The 20,910-nt window shown below is 33.7% G+C and overlaps 1 protein-coding gene across 2 annotated transcripts; it reads right to left on the reverse strand.

Annotated features, from left to right (window-relative positions):
* Positions 1–614: 614 nt before the first annotated feature.
* Positions 615–20,660, reverse strand: LOC129005587 (putative uncharacterized protein DDB_G0285869). Of its 2 annotated transcripts, none has more exons than XR_008491844.1 (5): positions 20,531–20,660; positions 13,211–13,405; positions 6,058–6,125; positions 5,370–5,503; positions 615–2,966 (listed from the first exon to the last, which is right to left on the reverse strand). XR_008491844.1 is itself a non-coding variant. In XM_054434514.1 (5 exons), exons 1-5 carry the CDS (start codon positions 20,628–20,630, stop codon positions 2,947–2,949), a joined length of 513 nt encoding a protein of 170 aa, XP_054290489.1. In that variant the 5' UTR covers positions 20,631–20,660; the 3' UTR covers positions 615–2,946. The 2 variants fall into 2 exon arrangements, 1 of the variants encoding a protein (XP_054290489.1); XM_054434514.1 differs by having other exon boundaries at positions 13,215–13,405.
* Between the last annotated feature and the right edge of the window lie 250 nt (positions 20,661–20,910).

Below are 20,910 nucleotides of genomic sequence, written 5' to 3' on the forward strand. Positions count from 1 at the left end.
AAGTTTGTGGGATGAACTTTGTAATTTTGACTCTCACATGTTTTACTTGAACGAGAAACCTAAATTTTATTTTGCAAATCAAACATGATAGTAGAATTCAAAAGTTTTTATAAATCTATATAGTACGTAGTATATAACTACTTTAGAGTGGTTAACTTAGCTGTACGATTTAAAATTCAAATCATTATTAATTTATTTCTTTAATCATTCATAGAAATAATGCTATTGTATTAACTTTAAACAAAACACAACTGAACTGTTTTCTAGACCTATATACCGAGAAAAGGTTTTTGGGACTTCTAAAATATTTTAATTAATATAATTGAAAGACATTTTTCCAAATAAAGACTATATTATTTTACTTTGTGTTGTTGTGTTATAGCAGAGGGGATGCAAGGAATTGTGCAAGAGGGTCATGTGTAGGATACAGTATCAACTACAACAATAACTTGAAATAAAACACTGCTTGTAATGTACAAAAATGAGACACAATATTTGATAATGAAAAGAGTTTTTAATTGTTAAATTAATTTACCTAAATCTGGATTAATATACGACCTTAAGTTAACAATTAATTATATTTCAAGAAGTTTTATAAAAATAAAAGTGGGCAAGTATTACATTTCTTTTTGAATCATTTTATAGTATTTGCTTCCAAAATCAAGTTAATAGTTAGTAAACCATTATAATAACATGTTGTTTTAACGAATACAATTTATTTATATTTATTAAATATAAGATATTTCAATGAGATACATTTAGAGGAAATATTTAGAGTAAATTAAAGTAAGACTAGACTAAGGTTGTTGCCTAAAAAGCTATTCATTACTCTAATATTTGCCTTAAAAATAGTAGGATAAAAATTGTCAAACCTATACGCTGCAATTACCTTTAGTTTCTTTATAGAAGCAATAAAGTTTTGTAAACATAAAACAACTATTAATTAACCAACAGACAAAACCTTTTCACATTGTATTAGTTAAGGCATAATTGAGTTCAAACACAATTGAGAATTAACAGCTGGTGCTTGGTTAATTTTCTAAAATGTTTTGATTTTCAAATGGACTTTGTTGAGTAGTTTCACAACTTAACACAAGCATAAAATATTTGTATATGACAACAAATAATTATAAGCAACTCAAAATTCAAGTACGCTCTTGTCCACTTTTGGTAGTCGTGAAAGAGCCAATATTTGAATGTTGAGTAATTTTTAATACAAACTAAAAACGTCTTAATACTTGTATTAAGTTGTGAAACATTTTACTTAAATCTGTTATCTGTGATCATAACTATTTCAATGCTGAATTAATGATATAAATCAATAGGACTAAACATTATGAATTGGAACATTTTGTAAATATTATTCACCAGTTCTGTAGTGATAGTGAAACTTGACTGTACATAATGAAAAGTATCTATTAAAAAAATTAGTGGTGACTTCCAAACAATAACAGCCAATTCCTTGATGATATTTGTAAAAGAATTTTACTTCTTGGTAATAGTACAAGTGGTTGTTGATGCTAATTTAATAAAGTTGTACATGTTACAATTTAGATGGAATATGCAAGAACACAGTGCAACTAACTCAAAACTCTGTAAAGTTTTCAAAAAAACTTGAATAGTCATGTAATACGTGAGAAAATACATTAAACAGAGTTGAAATGATTGGATAAATTTTATACATCCCATGTTTTACAGACAACATGTATTTACAACTATAAAATATCAATGAATTAAGCACTCTTGTAGTTTCAAATAAAACCAATACTTGTCCACTCTCTTGTTTGCAAATGATTATGTAGTTTTAATAAAACAACATAGATTAAATAAAACAAAACACTATGATCAAATTGAATGAACCAAAAACATTTTTAACAAGGAAAACAAAACAATGTGACCAAACAAAAAGGAGTGGTTTCCGCTTTAACCCTGTTAACTGCTACACAATGAAATTTTCTCTGTCTGTCTTCTTCCTTAATTAAACATAGTGATAAAATATTCTTTCAAAACACAATACATGTAATACAACCATGTAATACAATGTAATACAACCATTTCTTAGCAAAATAAACTATTTGCGAACATGAAGACTATACAAACAACTTAAGAAATAAAAACACCTTTGTCATTTATACTAAGGAAGGGAAAAATTCAACACCGAACATAAATGAGTGGTTTTGGGCAAAGCCATTAACAGCCAGCTACACAATAAAATTTTTCCTGTCAGCTTGAGATGATAATGAAGAAAATATAAACGTTTCAGGTCTGGTTGAACTTTTAAACCAAAAGATGAAGAAGTTAGAGACTAATTCAATATCAACAATTCAGAGACTATATCTTCTCAGGTCAAAGACATTATTGACATGATTTTTTTCAAGTAAACTAAGAACAATTATGCAATCTAAAATCACTGTATTTTACCAAACCACAACATGTATTTTTAATTTTTATTCAATTATTTTATTTTATTTAGCTTTTTTTATTCAGCCTTTTCACTTTATGTGCCAGAGGAAAACACATTTATAACAAAAATTTGGGTTAGTGCAAAAAAACTCTCATTTATTTAGATTAATTATTTCAGAAATAATTTAGTGAAAAATAACTATTATTAAAAAAACCAATATACAATTAGCTGTTAAAATAGAGGTGTTCCTTACCCGTACAAAGCTTTAAGGCTGTTATTTTATGAAATCTCACTCATTGGGTTGAAAAAAAGTATCATTAGTAACAAAGACTAGAATAAAAAAGTACATACAGAGTTAGTACAAAATCAAAGAGATATGATCGTCAAGTTAGTTAAAGACTAGAATAAAAGACTACATATCACAGAGGTAATGAGCAGTGTACTTAGGTCTGTCTGTGTTTTTTACATGGTGAAGTACACAGTTCACTGGTAAAATTATCTTCTTTTCCTGGAATGGGAAGTTGTCAGGTAACTTTGTATTCTCACTTCTGCTGGTCACAGCCTACAAAATACAATTTTGTAATAAATTAATAATAATTTCTTTTTAAGAGGTTGGTGGCCTACGTGCTTGGAATGTACAGTACAAGAGTGAACTGTACTGACAACATTTAGTGGCGGACACCAGGATATTGCTGCCATTGACTGTCACACTACCTGTATTCCATCATGTCAACTGAACAAACAATATTACGGGCAAGTTAGTATGATAGCTGACATCTTCAACTCTACATCTATACTTGATACAAGTCAATCCATTGATTATTAGCTAAAATATATGTAAAACAATGGATTGGCTGTGTTTGTAATTATAATAATAAAATAAATATAAAGTTTGTGGGTTGAACATTATCAATATCATGGCAGTCGTGGAAGCAGATAATCACAATCACTCCACCGTGTCATCACGATGACCGTTAATTAGGGGTCTGCGGTTTCAGTAGGCCTACATCATTTTACGTGGTACAAGTTCGGTTCGGTACAGCCTATTATAATAATAAATTACTTTCAATTTACTATCGTAGTCTACAGTAGTTGATTCTGAGCACATAAAGTCTTATCAGATGTTTGTTTACGATCTTCATCATTTATTACTAGGGTGATGTATAGGCCCTCTTAAATAATTAGGTCTAGGCCTAAGTCTTTTGATTCTTTGGAAGAGGTTTAAAATATACTAAGAAAATTGGATTGAGCCTGAGATAAACTAATGATTGATATGTGTGGATGTTAACTTTGTAAATGAAAAGACAATACTAACCGGACCGAGACCAGTCCGGATAACTGGTTTTTCCGGTTTTCCGGTTAAACTCGTTAAAACGGACTGTTTACTGTGATATTCGATTTAAATTTAGGAGAGCATTGTATTACACGTGATCACTGGTCTCAAATCTTTCCCACGAGAACAGTCGTTTCAGTATTGCCCACTTCCTGCCGATCTAGTCCGGTTAAACTAATGTGCTGATAACAATTGTCCGGTTAAACCGATGTCTGGTTAAAAGGTGTCCGGGTAAGAGGGAGTCTACTGTAATCTTACTCTGTGGTAATCCAAATTTTAGTTTCAGAAAAAAACTTTGCAAGAGTTGTATCTATCTTATAATAAGTTTTGAAGCTGATAAAAAAAGATGCTCTTTGCCATTTCTTCATCATAACCTTCAGTTTTTCATTGTCGTCTGTTGAATGTGAACAGCTGGCAACTACACTGTCTTCGTACTGAATACTTTTATATGTTTTTATAAGTTTAACACGTTCGCTACTGCAATAGTACGAAATTTTCTGTTTTTATAAGTTTAACACGTTCGCAACTGCAATAGTACGAAATTTTCTATTCACATGGACCAGCGACGCACATATGCGACGGCCGGTTTCCACCCATAGACTGCCGTCGCAAAATAGACTGCCGACGCATATTTGCGTCGGGGTTCTAGTGTTATTAAAATGCTTATATCTTTGTAGTTGTCTATTTGAAGGCACTGAATTCCCTGCAGTGGTCTACAGAGATCACAGGACAACTGCGTCGCTTGGTCTGTGGATATGATGATTGGTGACGTCATATAATAGTTGGAAAAACTGGTCTTTATTTTTCTGCATCACTGTATGTATGTATGCAGTATATATGCTGCATTATCCTATGTAGCTTTTATATTTGTTCAGTTACAATCTGTTCTTGAATAATCTGTTTATTTTTTTACTTACTTTCACCTTAAAACACCAAAAAAAATGAACTGTCGCATATATGCGACGTTTAGTCTATTTCAAGAAAACTATGATAATTTTCACTATTGTCTTCACTGTAGACCGGGCGTCGCAAATATGCAACATTACAAAAGGTAATTTTAAAACCACTTTATCATTGCTATTCAAAGTATCTCAGAGTAATAAAGGTAAAGCCTTTACCAATGAATTAAAATTAAAAATAATGGTTTAAATACAGTTCTGAGAAAAAAACCGCAAAAATACGGGTAGCCGCGTACCGTACCGACCTTATATTTTCTGTACCGCAGACCCCTACCGTAAATAATAAAGATTTCACCAAGGATCCAGTAAAAAGTATTGAGTTGGTATCAACAGTTTTGTGGAATCAAGTTAAAAGGGTTGACCCTAAAATTCACAACACATCCTAGGTCTTTTCACGGTTGAGTGGGTACCTGTATTAAAGTGTTGGCAGAATCCATCTTCAAAGATTGTTCAAGTCAAAATTAATAATGCTGCCATGAGATTATCAGGATGTTACCCAGAATGTTGTAGATTCTAAAATTTGTATTAAATGTTAAGTCACAAAGTAATGAAAGTAAAGTTTAGTTTAAAGTAAAGTTTAAAGTTTAGTTGGGAAATTCCATTAAATTTTTTTTGTCGTGGTTAACAAAATTCACGACTCACAGTTTTAGGGTTTTAGATCACGGGTACTTACCATTTTCGGCATTTTCATTGACATCGACATCAGTGTGAGCTGGTGAAGATGATATGCTACTGAGTGGTGTTTTGTGTCTGGTGCGGTCATCTCCTGGTGACAGGGATGTGAAGCTTCGTCGATTCCTTGAGTGCCTAAAAAAAGTCTGTTTCATTAGAATCCATAGTGGTTTACGGGCAGCTGTTTCCACAGACGACATGGTTATTGGTTAACACCCACAACCACTATAGATTCCATCTTATGTCTTATCCATTTGACATTCTTATTGTTTTTAAAGTTACATATTTAGACTCTTTTAAGGCAATTTGGGTTTCGTCATAATTCAAAACCAAATCATTTGTTGAAATAAATTAAACACTTGAAATAAGTTAAAATCTTTGAAGTAAAACGTGATTTCCGAAATCTTGGTAATTTTGAGATCTTGGCCATCTCTACTTGTGACTAGTTAAGTTATGAGAAGTGTAAGTGTAACTTAAAATTAAATAATACTTTGGATCGAATCAATTAACAGAAGGGGTCTAATTGACAGGACATGACATGTTCGGTTGCATGTTGAATGAACATCACAAGATTACTTACTGAACTGTAAAAAATCTATTTGTCAAGAATATTTCCACCAATTTTTACTAAACATTTTTTAAACTAGATTCTACCAAACTTAACTGTATTAATTTAAATTTTAACATACCCTGGTGTTTTCCCAAAGAGTTTCCTTCTTGGAGGCGTTTTCCTTGGTACGTTGTTTCCAGAACCCAACTGCAATCATTTTCAATAATTTACCCAACAAGCAAATAGCTGGATTTTACCATTATTATTTATTATCAATATTTTTACCTTTTTGGTAGCCTAGGGTGTCCAAAATTCTTATCTCCTGCGAGACACAATATAAGTTTTGATAAATCGCTAAATGTGCTAAAAGCCTCTGATAACGCTCAAAGGTCGAAAATATGGGAGGAGTATTTTATTTTCAAAAAGGTCACTTCAATGGGTAGACATAGCTTATTAAATGTTAAAGAAGACTTTTCTGATAAAGTTACCTTTCATCTGTACAGTAGACTAGAGGGGGAAGAGGTTACCACGGATAACACAACAGCTGATTAAGACAAGATAAGGGAGGAATGACCAGTAGGCCTACAACCTTGTGCGGTATTGCGTGTCTTCTCCCGCTCGCTTGATGTACAGTACGTGTGTGACCATGGTCGTAAAACTGTATATACATATATGTTTCGTGAACTGTACGGTTATGTTAATACGTTTTATAAATTGTGACAACCACTTCTGTGGGCAATGTTGAGACCTGTGACAGCGACTGAAGATGCATTGTAATTAATGCGAAACGCGTCTCGCAGGAGATAAGAATTTTGGACACCTTAGGCTACCAAAAAGGTAAAAATATTGATAGTAAATAGGTGTCTAGGCTAATATCTACAAACATTATTATTTAGAAGAAGATATAAAACTAATTGTAATTAATATACAAGATTGTGAAAAAAGGTTGTAGGAGCATTGCACTTTTGTTCAAATGACTTTCAAGGTCACAAACATTTATTTGTAAAATTCAATTCAATTCAATTTATGCAAAAAAGAAACATTATATTTAATTTTTTTTTACGTCAAATACTCTGAAATGAGGTCCCTGGGAAGCAAAGCTTGAGTGCAAGGGATCGAGTCACGAGCATCAAATGAAAATACTATACAATAACAAATACATAGATATATTAATTACACTAAATTGTGACATAAATATTATTGCTATTAACTATATTACTTTTGTGTTATCAATATTATAATTTTAATAGATAAATTACTACATCTATGTATTAAATGCGAGGTAATGTAAATCCGAGATTCAATTATCAAGATGAACAACAACTTTTAATCTAAATATTTTTAAAAAGATTAGCTCAAATTGTGAAGATGGATAATTTAGATGAGAATTGTATGAGATTATTGTAAGTTTCTCTCCCTTGTCGAATTTGGTTGACATGTTGGTACCATGTGTCACCTCATGTTTTTTCATCATCACCTCTAAATTAGTATCTACAGTGACAAAACCTACTGTAGAAGTGAATAGACCAAGGTTTGATAAGAACACACACTGTGGCGACCCTGGTCTAGGTTCAAGTCAATCTCCCCCAGGCCCACAACATTGCTATAGTCTCCAGTTTAGCTTCTTCTCTACCAATTTTTAAGACAAAGTAAAAGTTCAATGGCGAGCAGATCAGAAGGAATCACTCCAGCTATTACCATGACAGCCGATTCAAGAAAAATACAATACAATCAAATCAAGGACACCTTCCCCCACCATCCCTAGCAAGGACCACCCCTAGCTGACCAGACTTTGAATACCATAGCTTTGGTAATTGTTTTCAGGGTTTGTTACTGTCATATAAAATCAGTAGGATGGAATTTTCTAAACTGTTTTAAACAGTACAAAAAAGTAGGCCTATATTTTTTTGTTAAAGGAATGTCTAATGAAACATGCCATTTTACTTTGTTAACATAATTTTTAAATGAATCAAACTTTTATTTGGAGAAAATGTTTGTTTTTGTATCTTAACTTTTAAGATTATGAACATTTATAGATATGTCCAAGAAAATAGACATATGTTATGATAGGCCTGATTCCTGGTTCAATGTTGGAGTTTCAGAACATGATTTTAATGTAAAATGACACAATACATGGATTTTTGGAGTCTATAAAACTCCAAACCTGAAAAAAGTAGTTAAATATTTGTTTTTGTTTGTCTGGTGTGGTACATTTGACTGCGGATAGAACTGGATATTCTATAACATATTACATATTATACCAACCACTATCACTTCAATACAGTAAATGTCTACCAATCTTCAGAGTTAAGATGAATGTTGAAGACTTAGCTTTTGTAGTTGTATATGAATCGTAAGCACACCAAGAGAAAGAGAAAGTGATACTGTCTGTTAGGCTTACAAGGGGACAGTTTGCTAAATTTTGTGGCGAACTATGTTAAATGAAGATTTTGTTTATTTACGAGTCTCTCCTTATGGAAACAACAAAAGTCTCAGAGTAAAAAGTTAACTATGATATTACATTACAAAAGTTTTCACTAAACCACACACATGGAACAATACAGGTGCAAAGTGATCGCTTGATCACAACACTGGTCCAGTAAAGTCTCCGGTAATAACAAAAGTCTCAGAGTAAAAATTTAACTGTGATATTACACTACAAAAGTTTTCACTAAACCACACAGAACAACACAGGTCGCTTGATCACAACACTGGTCCAGTAAAGTCTCCGGTAATAACAAAAGTCTCAGAGTAAAAATTTAACTGTGATATTACATTACAAAAGTTTTCACTAAACCACACACATGGAACAATACAGGTGCAAAGTGATCGCTTGATCACAACACTGGTCCAGTAAAGTCTCCGGTAATAACAAAAGTCTCAGAGTAAAAATTTAACTGTGATATTACATTACAAAAGTTTTCACTAAACCACACAGAACAACACAGGTCGCTTGATCACAACACTGGTCCAGTAAAGTCTCCGGTAATAACAAAAGTCTCAGAGTAAAAATTTAACTGTGATATTACATTACAAAAGTTTTCACTATACCACACAGAACAACACAGGTCGCTTGATCACAACACTGGTCCAGTGAAGTCACAGGTAATAACAAAAGTCTCTAAACTTCTAATATTTTGATTAATTAGAGTAATAGCTTCCACACCTACTTCAGAAAATAATTGATCAACCAACACAAAAGAATCCTCTAGATTGTCACATGAATTAAATGAACCATCGCTGTCTAAGCTCATTCAAACATAACACTTTAAGAATAAATATAAAACAATACACACAATAAGTACTAAGAAAACATACCAAAGTATTTCTGATCGAAAGTGATTGTAACAATCATCTTTACAGCTTAGCAACATCGTCCATTGACGTTATCACACACACAGACGATGATTGATCCTTCCTCATCAATATTTTTCCATTGCGGATCCACAGATACGTGTAGTTTTTGTCCTTCTTTGCCTGACGGGCCGCAGTGTACACCTTCCTACGCCCAGGGCACAAGATTTCATTTATGTAAATTGGAACGGCCGACTGCGACAGTCCGAGATCATTTGTGTTGAAGTTTCGCTTTACGCGCCTTTTTTGTAAGAGATTGAGTTTGTCCTCACGACAAACAAATCTAGCAATGATAGTTGGGGGGCCGTCGTAACCCGTCCTTTTCCCTAACCTGTGACACACATCAATAGCCTCCCTCTCGATGGATAATCCCAAGGCGTTGGCGACAGTCTTTACAGTCTCGTACACATCTTCATTACTTTTTTCCGGAACTCCATGGATTTCAACATTATTAGATCTAATATACTGCTCACTATCATCCAATTTTACCTCCAATTCCCTAACTTTTTTACTTAAATTCCCATTTTCCTGTTTAAGTCCCTCAATAACAGACATGTACTCACTTAATTTTTGTGACTGCACATTTAAGGCTTCCTTTTGATCTTTGACCAAGTTATGCAAAAATTCAAACGAATTAGTCATATCTTTTTCCATCCGCTTGCGGTCTTCTTTTGCTTCTTCTAACATAAAAACTAACTGGTCGATACTTGCCTTACCTTCTTCCGCATCTTTCACCGCCTGCATAATTTGTCTTCTAGATTTCGCACATGGTGGGCATCGCCAAATCTGTCCTTCACTTGTAATGAAATCAAGTTCTTCTTTCGTCATGTTAACACATTTAAGATGACAACTTTTACCACATTCAGAACACGCAATAACTAGATTACGCTGCTGCAATTTGTTGTTACACACTACACAGTTTCCCGACATATTTGAACAGAGGAAAAAAAACGTACACTTGAATTTATTTGCGTAAAATACTTTACATTAATAAAAATGTAACAATAAAATAACAAAGCACTCTTTCTACTTGATTTAAATAACTGACTATAACATTATCAATGAAAGATAACTAAAAAGATAAGGGAGCGCTCGGCACTAGCGTCTGACCCGCACGACGTCTGAGTCATAACTGAAAAGTCTCCGGTAAAAATTCAATAAAATTTAGATAGATAGATTCAATGCCTAAGATAGATACTGAAAAGTCTCAGAGTTAAAATTTAACTGTGATATTACATTACAAAAGTTTTCACTAAACCACACAGAACAACACAGGTCGCTTGATCACAACACTGGTCCAGTAAAGTCTCCGGTAATAACAAAAGTCTCAGAGTAAAAATTTAACTGTGATATTACATTACAAAAGTTTTCACTAAACCACACACATGGAACAATACAGGTGCAAAGTGATCGCTTGATCACAACACTGGTCCAGTAAAGTCTCCGGTAATAACAAAAGTCTCAGAGTAAAAATTTAACTGTGATATTACATTACAAAAGTTTTCACTAAACCACACACATGGAACAATACAGGTGCAAAGTGATCGCTTGATCACAACACTGGTCCAGTAAAGTCTCCGGTAATAACAAAAGTCTCAGAGTAAAAATTTAACTGTGATATTACATGACAAAAGTTTTCACTAAACCACACAGAACAACACAGGTCGCTTGATCACAACACTGGTCCAGTAAAGTCTCCGGTAATAACAAAAGTCTCAGAGTAAAAATTTAACTGTGATATTACATTACAAAAGTTTTCACTAAACCACACAGAACAACACAGGTCGCTTGATCACAACACTGGTCCAGTAAAGTCTCCGGTAATAACAAAAGTCTCAGAGTAAAAATTTAACTGTGATATTACATTACAAAAGTTTTCACTAAACCACACAGAACAACACAGGTCGCTTGATCACAACACTGGTCCAGTAAAGTCTCCGGTAATAACAAAAGTCTCAGAGTAAAAATTTAACTGTGATATTACGTTACAAAAGTTTTCACTAAACCACACAGAACAACACAGGTCGCTTGATCACAACACTGGTCCAGTAAAGTCTCCGGTAATAACAAAAGTCTCAGAGTAAAAATTTAACTGTGATATTACATTACAAAAGTTTTCACTAAACCACACAGAACAACACAGGTCGCTTGATCACAACACTGGTCCAGTAAAGTCTCCGGTAATAACAAAAGTCTCAGAGTAAAAATTTAACTGTGATATTACATTACAAAAGTTTTCACTAAACCACACAGAACAACACAGGTCGCTTGATCACAACACTGGTCCAGTGAAGTCACAGGTAGTGTGTGACATGCCATTAAAATGTGTTCAACTTTTTGCTGCAACAGCCAGTAAGGGGCAGTTCATAAGCTTGAGTTTATTAGACAAACCAATCAAATTTCCTATAGAACATACTAATGCACAATTTGAACAACAAGATCTCAGAAACAAATTTATCAAGTTGTATTGTGTCCTTATTGATGTAGTCGGTAATTTGTGGAATCTCCATAGAATCTGGAAATTTCTTTTGGGTTAAAGTTACAAGATTAATCAATATTTATAAATGTTTACGATATAGCAGATTTATAAAACTTATTGTCCAAGTAGTGTTCTTGATTATGCTTGTTTCCCTATCTATAATGTCTCAATAAGCAACCCCTCGATAGTTCTTACTCTTTTCATACACTTTTCATACTACTCCATTATACTATTGGAAGTAATGGCCTGTCAACAAGATGTAGAGGGTGAATCACGTAGTCTGAGGAATGTTGATCTGGAAAGTCCATGCGATGTCCGCGCGAAATAGACAAAAGAGTCCCTCATTTTTTCGAGAAAGGGTTGGTCATTAGGGGGCCGTCGTCGCTATGCTACTTTTTGAAGACGAGAACTAAGGTTTCATTTTCGTGTGTACCGTTGACTATAACATATCTCCATGGAGTCCACAACTACTAGAGGTGTGCTAAGTCTAATTTACATCGGGTATGGATCGGATATTATAAAAACGTGAGAATAAGTCGGGTGAAGTGATCTGATGGTGTAGTAAAGCAATTTGATAATATTGAAAATGAAACGACCCATACAATTAATTATATAAATTCGTGCCAAGCGCATTAGATTGCTCTAAGTAATGTGTTACAATAAACAAAATACTAGTAACAACTGTTACGTATTTTATCAATCATATGATCGCTTTGAATTTTGAACTAAAATACATTGTTTTTTACAAACAAAGTTTAGATTTGGTTTTATTATGTTAAATCAATTATAATTATAAATAAAAGAGTTTTTGTTTCAAATACACCAGGTATGTTGGGAATAAACACAACATAAATAACATTTAACTACTGTTGCTTTTTTGTTTGTATTCACTAAGACTCTTTTAATCGAATTTCCCTTTAGGGAATCAACTATTACAGTAGGTGGCATGGTAAGACCTGGGCACGGGACCGATTTACTTATAATTTTGATGTCGCCAGAGGCAAAAAACACTATTCGTCCGAATTGTATATATAGATATAAAAATGTGTCCAAATAACTCGAACAATTTTTTTCCGGTTTTGATGAAATTTGGCTTAAAGGTACACCACCAACGTATACCATTCGTCTCCACAAGACACCACACTATCTTCACTGTACGGGATCCACGACTCGAATGTCTGTCATATACTGTCTTGAAGTTCCAGGATATCCCAGGCTTATCGGTACTGATAAGCAGGGTCAAAAGGCGTCAAAAGGCGCTCGCTAGCTTCGCCGCCGCCGCTTGCTTACCTCAACAATCGGTGCGCGGCCAAATAGCAAATATTTACCCCCTCTAGGAAAAAGGCTCGTTACAACATATAGAAGATACTTCTGTTTCATACTGGTAATTCACATGTTTACATTAAATCTTACACAACAATTCTAAAAACACATCAAACACAGCTCATGCTTGACTTACTGACCAATCGTGAAGTGGAAGAGGTTTTCTTCAGTTTCTGCAGCATCTTGGCAATATCATCCTGGGAGATGCTGAATTGTGGGGGGCCTTTAGGGTCCTTCGCAGTCTTGACTGAGGTTGGTTTAGCCTTGATAAATGGAGCTGGAGTCACCAGAGAAAATGAAGGAGGTGGCGGAGGAGGTGGTGGAGGGCCTCCTATAACAACAAGTACATAAGTTACAATGTAAAGCTACAGTAGTGTGCTAAAGTATGTATAATTGTGCAGGGCACGTCTAGTATTAAAGCCAAAAAGGAAACTCACAATAAGAATAAGAATAAGAATAAGAATCATTTATTCCATTGATCTTTTTACAAAGAAATAGGACACGTCATATACATTACAAAATAATCATCCAAATACAATCAAGTTTCTGATACATCCAAATAATATAAAAAGTACAATTAATTAGGTATAGTAGCTTATTTTAATTAAAATTTACATCAATATTACACTTTATAAAGTCACTTATGCTGTAGAAAGGATTTTGAATTAGCCAATTATAAATTCTATTTTTGAAAATATTGTAATCAACAAATTTTGCACTATCAGGTAGTTTATTAAAAAAGCGAATTGAGTTAATTTTGAAAGAGTCACCCGTTTTAGCCAGTATATGAGGTTTCATGCTGAGCTTGCCTCCACCCCTAGTGTTGTACTCATGAGTGTCAGATCTAAGGGGGAAAGAATGCAAGTTTGACTTGGTGTAGAGTAAAACTTGAAAAATGTACAAATTAATTACTGTTGGAATTTTTAATTGTATGAAAAGAGGTTTACAATGAGATAGGGATCTTGAATTAGCAATATTACGAACTGCCTTTTTTTGAATCGTCAAAATATCAGCTACATGAGAGGAATGTCCCCAAACTAGAATGCCATAGAGTATGTGGGACTGAAACAGACCAAAGTACGATAGTCTCAAATATTCTTGGTTAACAAATTTTTTTAATTTCCATAATAAGCAATCTACTCTTGATAACTTTTTGCAAACCGCCTCAATATGATTTGACCAACTTAATTTTGAATCAATGTGAAATCCTAAAAGCTTGACAGAATCTAGACTAATTTCCTGCTTGAGACTCAATGTCAAATATTGTGTCTTTTCAAGATTAGAATGTAGCTCATTTGAAGAAAACCAAGCAAGAGCCTGTTTTTCAGCTTCTGCAGTGACCTGTTTCAGGTACTCTAAGTTTTTGTGACTGGCTAGTAAAGTGGTGTCATCAGCATAAATTATTGAATGGATATTGAGATTTTGAGACAAGTCGTTTATGTATACTAAGAAAAAGAAAGGGCCTAAAACAGAACCCTGAGGGACACCGGTCTCTACAGGTTTCATAGCAGAACATTTATTTTTAACTGATACATACTGTTTTCTGTCATACAAATATGATTGAATAATTTTTATTGTGCCATCTTCAATGCCATAATATGATAATTTACGTAGTAATACATCAAAAGGAACACTATCAAAAGCTTTACTGAGATCACACAAAACTAGCGAAACCGACTCCTTATTTTCAAATGCATTTAGTGATAAATCTGTTAAGTTAAGTACTGCCGAGGTGGTAGACTTACCAGGACGGAAACCATGCTGGCATTCAGAAAATAAATGTTGGGACTCGAAAAAATAACTAAGTTGATTGTACATTAGAGATTCAAATATTTTAGAGAATATCGGAATAATAGAGATAGGTCTGTAATTTTGATGTAAATTTTTATCACTTTTTTTAAAAACTGGAATGACTTTAGATATTTTGAGCAATGAGGAAAAGTATCCTTCTGACATACATTTGTTAAAAATAAAAGCAAGTGGCTCACTTATTATATGGATGGTTTGTTTCAGTATTGTGTTAGACAGCCAATAATAATCCATTGAATTAGAGTTGGAGAATTTAGATACTACTTGTATTACATCAGTTGAGGAAATTTCTGACCATGTGAACATTGTTGTGTTTTTTGGAATACTACTCAAGAGTTCTACTGGATTATTGGGACCAAGATTAGTTCCTTTGCTTAACTGATTTATTGAGTCTATAAAGAAATTGTTAAATTCATCCGGATCTAAATTGACATCAGAACTGTGAGTTGGAGAAAACTCACTGCTTATAACTTTCAATGCAGCCTTGCAGGAATTTGAGGCATTGCTTATATACTGCTCCACATCAATTTTTTTAGCTTGCAGAAGTTCCCTTTGATATAATCTTTTTTGTTGCAAATAAACATTATAAGCAGCCTGACAGTGCTCTGAACCTTGCTTAAGCATATTCTTATAAATTGTGTACAGAGTTAACATTTTACTTTTTGTTTCTGCTAATGAAGGAGTATACCAATTAATAATTTTGGATTTTTTACATGCAACCTTATCAGTTACTTTAATCAAAGGAGAACAAAAATGCCATAAATTAACATACTTCTTAAAAAAATCATCAAATAACGTCTGAACATTAATTTTATTTTGTTTAAAATCATCAATCATTTGCCAATTTTGTTTTTCTAAATTATATTTAAATAAGTCAACATTTTCATTTTTTTGTAATCTAATATATGTACTGCCAGGTTGTATTTTACTTCTGAGAGAGTTGGTAGCAGAATACATATTAAATAAAAGTGGTACATGATCAGAAAAACAGTGATCTCCCAATGTGATGTCAAACAGATTCCTATTAAAATTGACAATTATGTTATCTATACAGGAGTTATTGCGAGTTGGTTGATTATTTGAAGGAAAGAGATTAAAAGATCGTAGAAGGTTTAAAAATCTTAGGGAAACTGTATTATTTTCACATCCAACACCCATTTCAATGTTGAAATCACCAGCAATAATAAGTTTTTGATCATGTTTTAGTATTTTTTTCAAGGCATGTTCAAATTCAGTCTGGAAAATATCAACATCACCATTTGGAGATCTGTAAATACTTAAAATAGTAACATTGTTATCGAGTAATTTAACACAACAACATTCAAAATTCATCTCAGAGTAAAACTGTGTAACATCAATAACTGAATATTTAATTGAATTTGAAATATAAATTCCTACACCACCATTTTTCCTGGCTTTTCTACAGACTACAGTTGCAGGAATAAAATTTTTAGGAATAAAAACATTAACATTATTTTCTTGTAACCAATGCTCAGAGATACACATTAAGTTGACATTCTTATCAATGCATAAATCTTCCAACTCTAAAATTTTGTTTCTAATACAACATACATTAACTTGCATTAGCCTAAAAAACACACTTTGCTCTGCTTTTCACTCTCACTTTGTTGACCACTTATCACTGGCGATATGGGCAGGCAGTCTTGAAGTGCAGCAGCATAGCTCTCCAGGTGGTGACCCCTCACCTTGGGTGTCGAAGAGTGGCAAGTATCTGTATCGCTTGTCTGGTCACGTGCAGTTGTGGAAGATGGAACCGGGGAATAGTTGTCTGCTGGTAAAGTGATATTTGCTCTAGTTGAGGTAGCCGGGCCGTTTGTGGTGTTGAGTAGGGTGTTAGTTGAAGTCTGTGCAGGAGCCAATTCATTTACTAGCTTATGAAGTTCACTTGTAAAATCTCTGTGTGACAAATCATTTCTTAATTTTCTAAAAGACTTGAAAGTAAGAAACTATAGTAATTTTTGCTAGAGTATGCTTTTGAAATTTAATTATATTGGATATAAAGTCTTTTGGAAGCACATTGTCTCTCACACACCCAATGGGAGAGCATATTAAGTGTTTCAGGTTTCTCTTTTTGAAGTCTTGTGTTAGGTGCTCAAATGCGGTTTCATAGTCCTGGCGGGTGGGCTTGCCATAATACTTGTCTTTAGTAACAAGACTGTACACAAGAGCTCCAGATTGACTTTCCTGCAGTGTAAGGTGGTCTGTGATGCACTGGTCAGCAGAAGGCTTCTTGAAGTACTTGGCAAACACAACTGCTACACCTGCCGTCATACGTCGCTCATCATTAAAGTCGCCAGAAATGCTGTGGGCAAATCCAACAGATCTGTCTTCTTGAAACTGCTCAATGACAGAAGACATGTGTGTCTCAATAATCCTTATCTTTGCGTTGCTTACTGTACTGTCCACAGTAGTGCTGGGAGGGCGTGATTTTTCTTTGTTTTTTCCAAAAAGCTGTTTAAGTTTGAAATAAATTTGTTTCGCTAATTTGTACTTGCCTGTGCTATTCAAGTGAAGACCTTTACGGGTGAAGTGATTTCTGCTCAAAATATCCAAATCAACCAGGTGTACCTTATTAATTCTATCCACTAGCTCTCTTATGTAGTTGTTAGCAAGACAAATTTCATCATGAACTTCATGCTTCTTGCCTACATCAAATCTTGGTGGTACTGTAGTTACAATGAGAGTTTTATTTTAACTAATACTCTTGATTTTCTCTTCTAAGGCTGAGTATATAGGAGAGAGATCTTTCCGCAGTGCATCATTAGTTCCTGCAATGAGGACAATTACATCATCATTGGACTTTGAAAGCCGCGCTGTTTCTGCCACTTGATTAATGCATGCATTCGGCATAACTGTTCCAACAGCAGTGATCTCATCCTGATTAATTTGGTTAAGTTTGTAGCCTACATTTCTACTTTGGCTATCACCATACACAGTCACTTTAACTTTATTTGAAAACACCTTTTCAACTTTATCTTTGTTATGTTGAGGTTTTTTTTATCTGAGGTTTTTTATTTAGGCTAACATACTGATTATTTGCCTTTGATAGACTAGGAACATTTTGAGACAAGGTATCGAATTTGTTCTCGGTTACAATGGGACTGGATCTAATGAAAACTTTAGACTTAAATGTTTTTTGTCTTTTTTTTTGTCCATTTTTGTTTGTTTAGGTTGACATTCTCAGGATTAGGTGCTACAACAAGTGACGGTACATGGTTTGCGTTAGGGTTTTGCTGGGTCAAGTTACTCTTTATTTCCTTTTTTAATAGAAGCTGTGTTAATGTATCTCTATTTATCCTTGTATATTGGTCTTTGTAGATTATAAGTGCTAGCTGTGCTCGTTTTGTCAAGATATCCGATTCTGTAAATGTTGGAACTGATAAATCTGTTTCCAGTTTATAGTTGGAGGATGCAAAAAGCCCAGCATTAATTTTTGAAGATATGCACTCAGCAGTCAGGAGCATGTGTATTCCACAATCTACACTGTTGGTTTGTCGAGCTGTCCTTACATAAGCCAAGGAATGATTTGCGTCGGCATTGTAAAATGTAGCCAGCCTTTCGTATATACACTTAGCATGCAGGTGGTTAAGATTTTCTAGTGAGTCAAAATGATAAAATTTGTCTTGATCCTTATCCCACAGAAGAAGGCTCCAGTGTGTCCCTGATCCCCCAATGCTCTGAACCTTAGAAGAATCATTTACAGGGATGAAGACAAACTTTTTATTTTCCAGATTTTGGGGTAAAAGAATTTCCCCAAAATTATCAAGGGTTTTAATAGCTAGTGTTAATACTGGACTGATGAAATGTACATCCTTGTGTGCAATATTGTTGTTGAAGATGTCAAAAACAATTTGAACTGTGTCATCTGTTACCCACTTAGACTCCAATAAAGCCAGAGAAATGTCCTTTTTATTCAGCTTATTTTCTTGTGGATTGGAATTTAGGATTGATTTCTTGAGGCTAGAACCCTTTGGTGAAATGGGAGTTTCATCCGCTTGTGTATTAATTGTCTCGGGTGTTGTCTCAGTTACACTAGGTGTAATGCCATCATACGGTACCAGTATTTCATCACTATTCTCTGTGGAGGATTGTTTGGCAGAGTGTATGGACTCACATGAGCTAGACAGATTCACTATAGTAACTGACGAGGAATTACTTTTATTTATTAAAGAGTTGTTCTTGTTCAGACTTAGTTCAATTTCCTTCATAGCTACTAAGAAATGTTCTTTATTTTTAAGCTTTGGAGTCCCATATCTGGTTTTATTCTCCCTGTATAAACATACATCTATTTCTTTTGCACATCCTTCCTCACCTGTTCCATAGAAAGTAACATTGTATCGAGGGATTTTGTATTTACAGTCAATACCTTTTACTATGGCTGGCCAATGGTAAATGAACGGTAGAAATGAATCACTGACTTTTTCAAGTAAATTTTAGAGGTATGTACATAATTGCTCCTGTAATTAGTTTTGTGTCAATTATATGTGTGTGTGTTTGTGTGTGTATTTATAAATACAGTAGGCCTAATATTAACGTTGCCGGATTGAATTGAAATTTGTATGTTTTTTTTTGTTTTTTGTTTTTTTTTTAGAGTGAAGTGTGCAGTACTGTGGTATAGAAGAGTCAGGTTGCCTTTCTATCTAGATAGTACAGTTAAGGTATAGGTATGTAAGAGCAAGCTTTGGACACGGTACTTTCGTTGTTACTTAAATACAGTATATTTTAAGAGAAAAAACTGTAAAACCATGCATTGATGATGAATATGAGTTTTTTTTTCAAATAACATAATAATTTATTGTTTTTACATTATTTTACAAGTTCACATAGCTGCTTGTTTTAACCCTTTGAGGTCAAATTTTTGCCCCATTTTTCAGCGAGTATAGTTTGCCATTCCAGTAGTCAGGAAAATGGTGTTTGGCGACTTATACTCGGGGTTAACCGACCTGTTAGGGTATTATCTGACCTAGGCCCGGTCCAAAGAGGGACGGTAAGAGAGGAAGAACTTTATAAAGAATATAATAAAACACAATAAAATAAAAAGAGAATATACTGAAATTGTCTTTCTGCAAATGGCAAAACTCAAGCCACAAATCTAGTCTGACTTAACATAAGTTATACAGAGCAGACCATCTTCAAAGAATATATTTAAGATAGCACTGATTCACTATGTGCCTGTTTGTTTCACAACTATATTGGGATGAGTATCTCCAAGATATTGACCAAAAGACTCCTGGAAAGTTTCAGGGATTTTTAAGATTCGCTATGGTTTTGTGATTACATTGATGGATGACAGTTTTATTGCCAAGAGTACACAGAATGTGACCCATTTTAAGGTTTAGTCACAAAATTCACAGCTAAATCCAGGTTTTCTAAATTGGAAAGCTCATTTGCGGTTTTTAAAGATTCCCACTGTTGAGTGGATACCCTCATCATCTATTTGATTCTTTGAGTCTTAGTATTAAGAAAATATATGATTCTACAGCTTTTGTCTTTTAGGTTTAGGTGTAAAATCTAAGATAAGAAACAAACTAACTGAAACATAAGCCAACGACTAAAGTGATTTTTTCTGAATTGGACTAAAAACATTCAAACTAAGAAAGAACGTAAATAATTAAACACACAATACCTGTAAAAGATGCTGTGTTTGCCCCAGCTGATGAAAACTTCAATGTTGTCAGCTGTGACTTCATACAGTTGATGTCTGATTGTAGTTCAATGGTTTTCATCTTAAGCTCCTCTAACACTTGATGAGTTTGTTGAAGTTTGTCTATATTATGTTAAAAACATTATTCTGGTTTTAATGATTATCACTGAGAACATATACTCAGAATCCTGAGCAATTTATTTTGTTGTTTTGATTAATGGTTTTGGTTATGTACCTTAAATTTCAATTCCCTCTTTAACAGTTTACATAGATTTTGTAAATCAAAGGTTGATAATAATCTCCTTTATTACTTGTGTCTTTTTTATGTTTAAACACAATTACAAATTTAATTGCTTCACTAA

The sequence above is a fragment of the Macrosteles quadrilineatus genome, unplaced genomic scaffold, assembly GCF_028750875.1.
Source record: "Macrosteles quadrilineatus isolate MER2022 unplaced genomic scaffold, UCM_ALF_1.0 Scaffold_24__1_contigs__length_1734639, whole genome shotgun sequence".
In the NCBI taxonomy this organism is placed as follows: Eukaryota; Metazoa; Arthropoda; class Insecta; order Hemiptera; family Cicadellidae; genus Macrosteles; species Macrosteles quadrilineatus.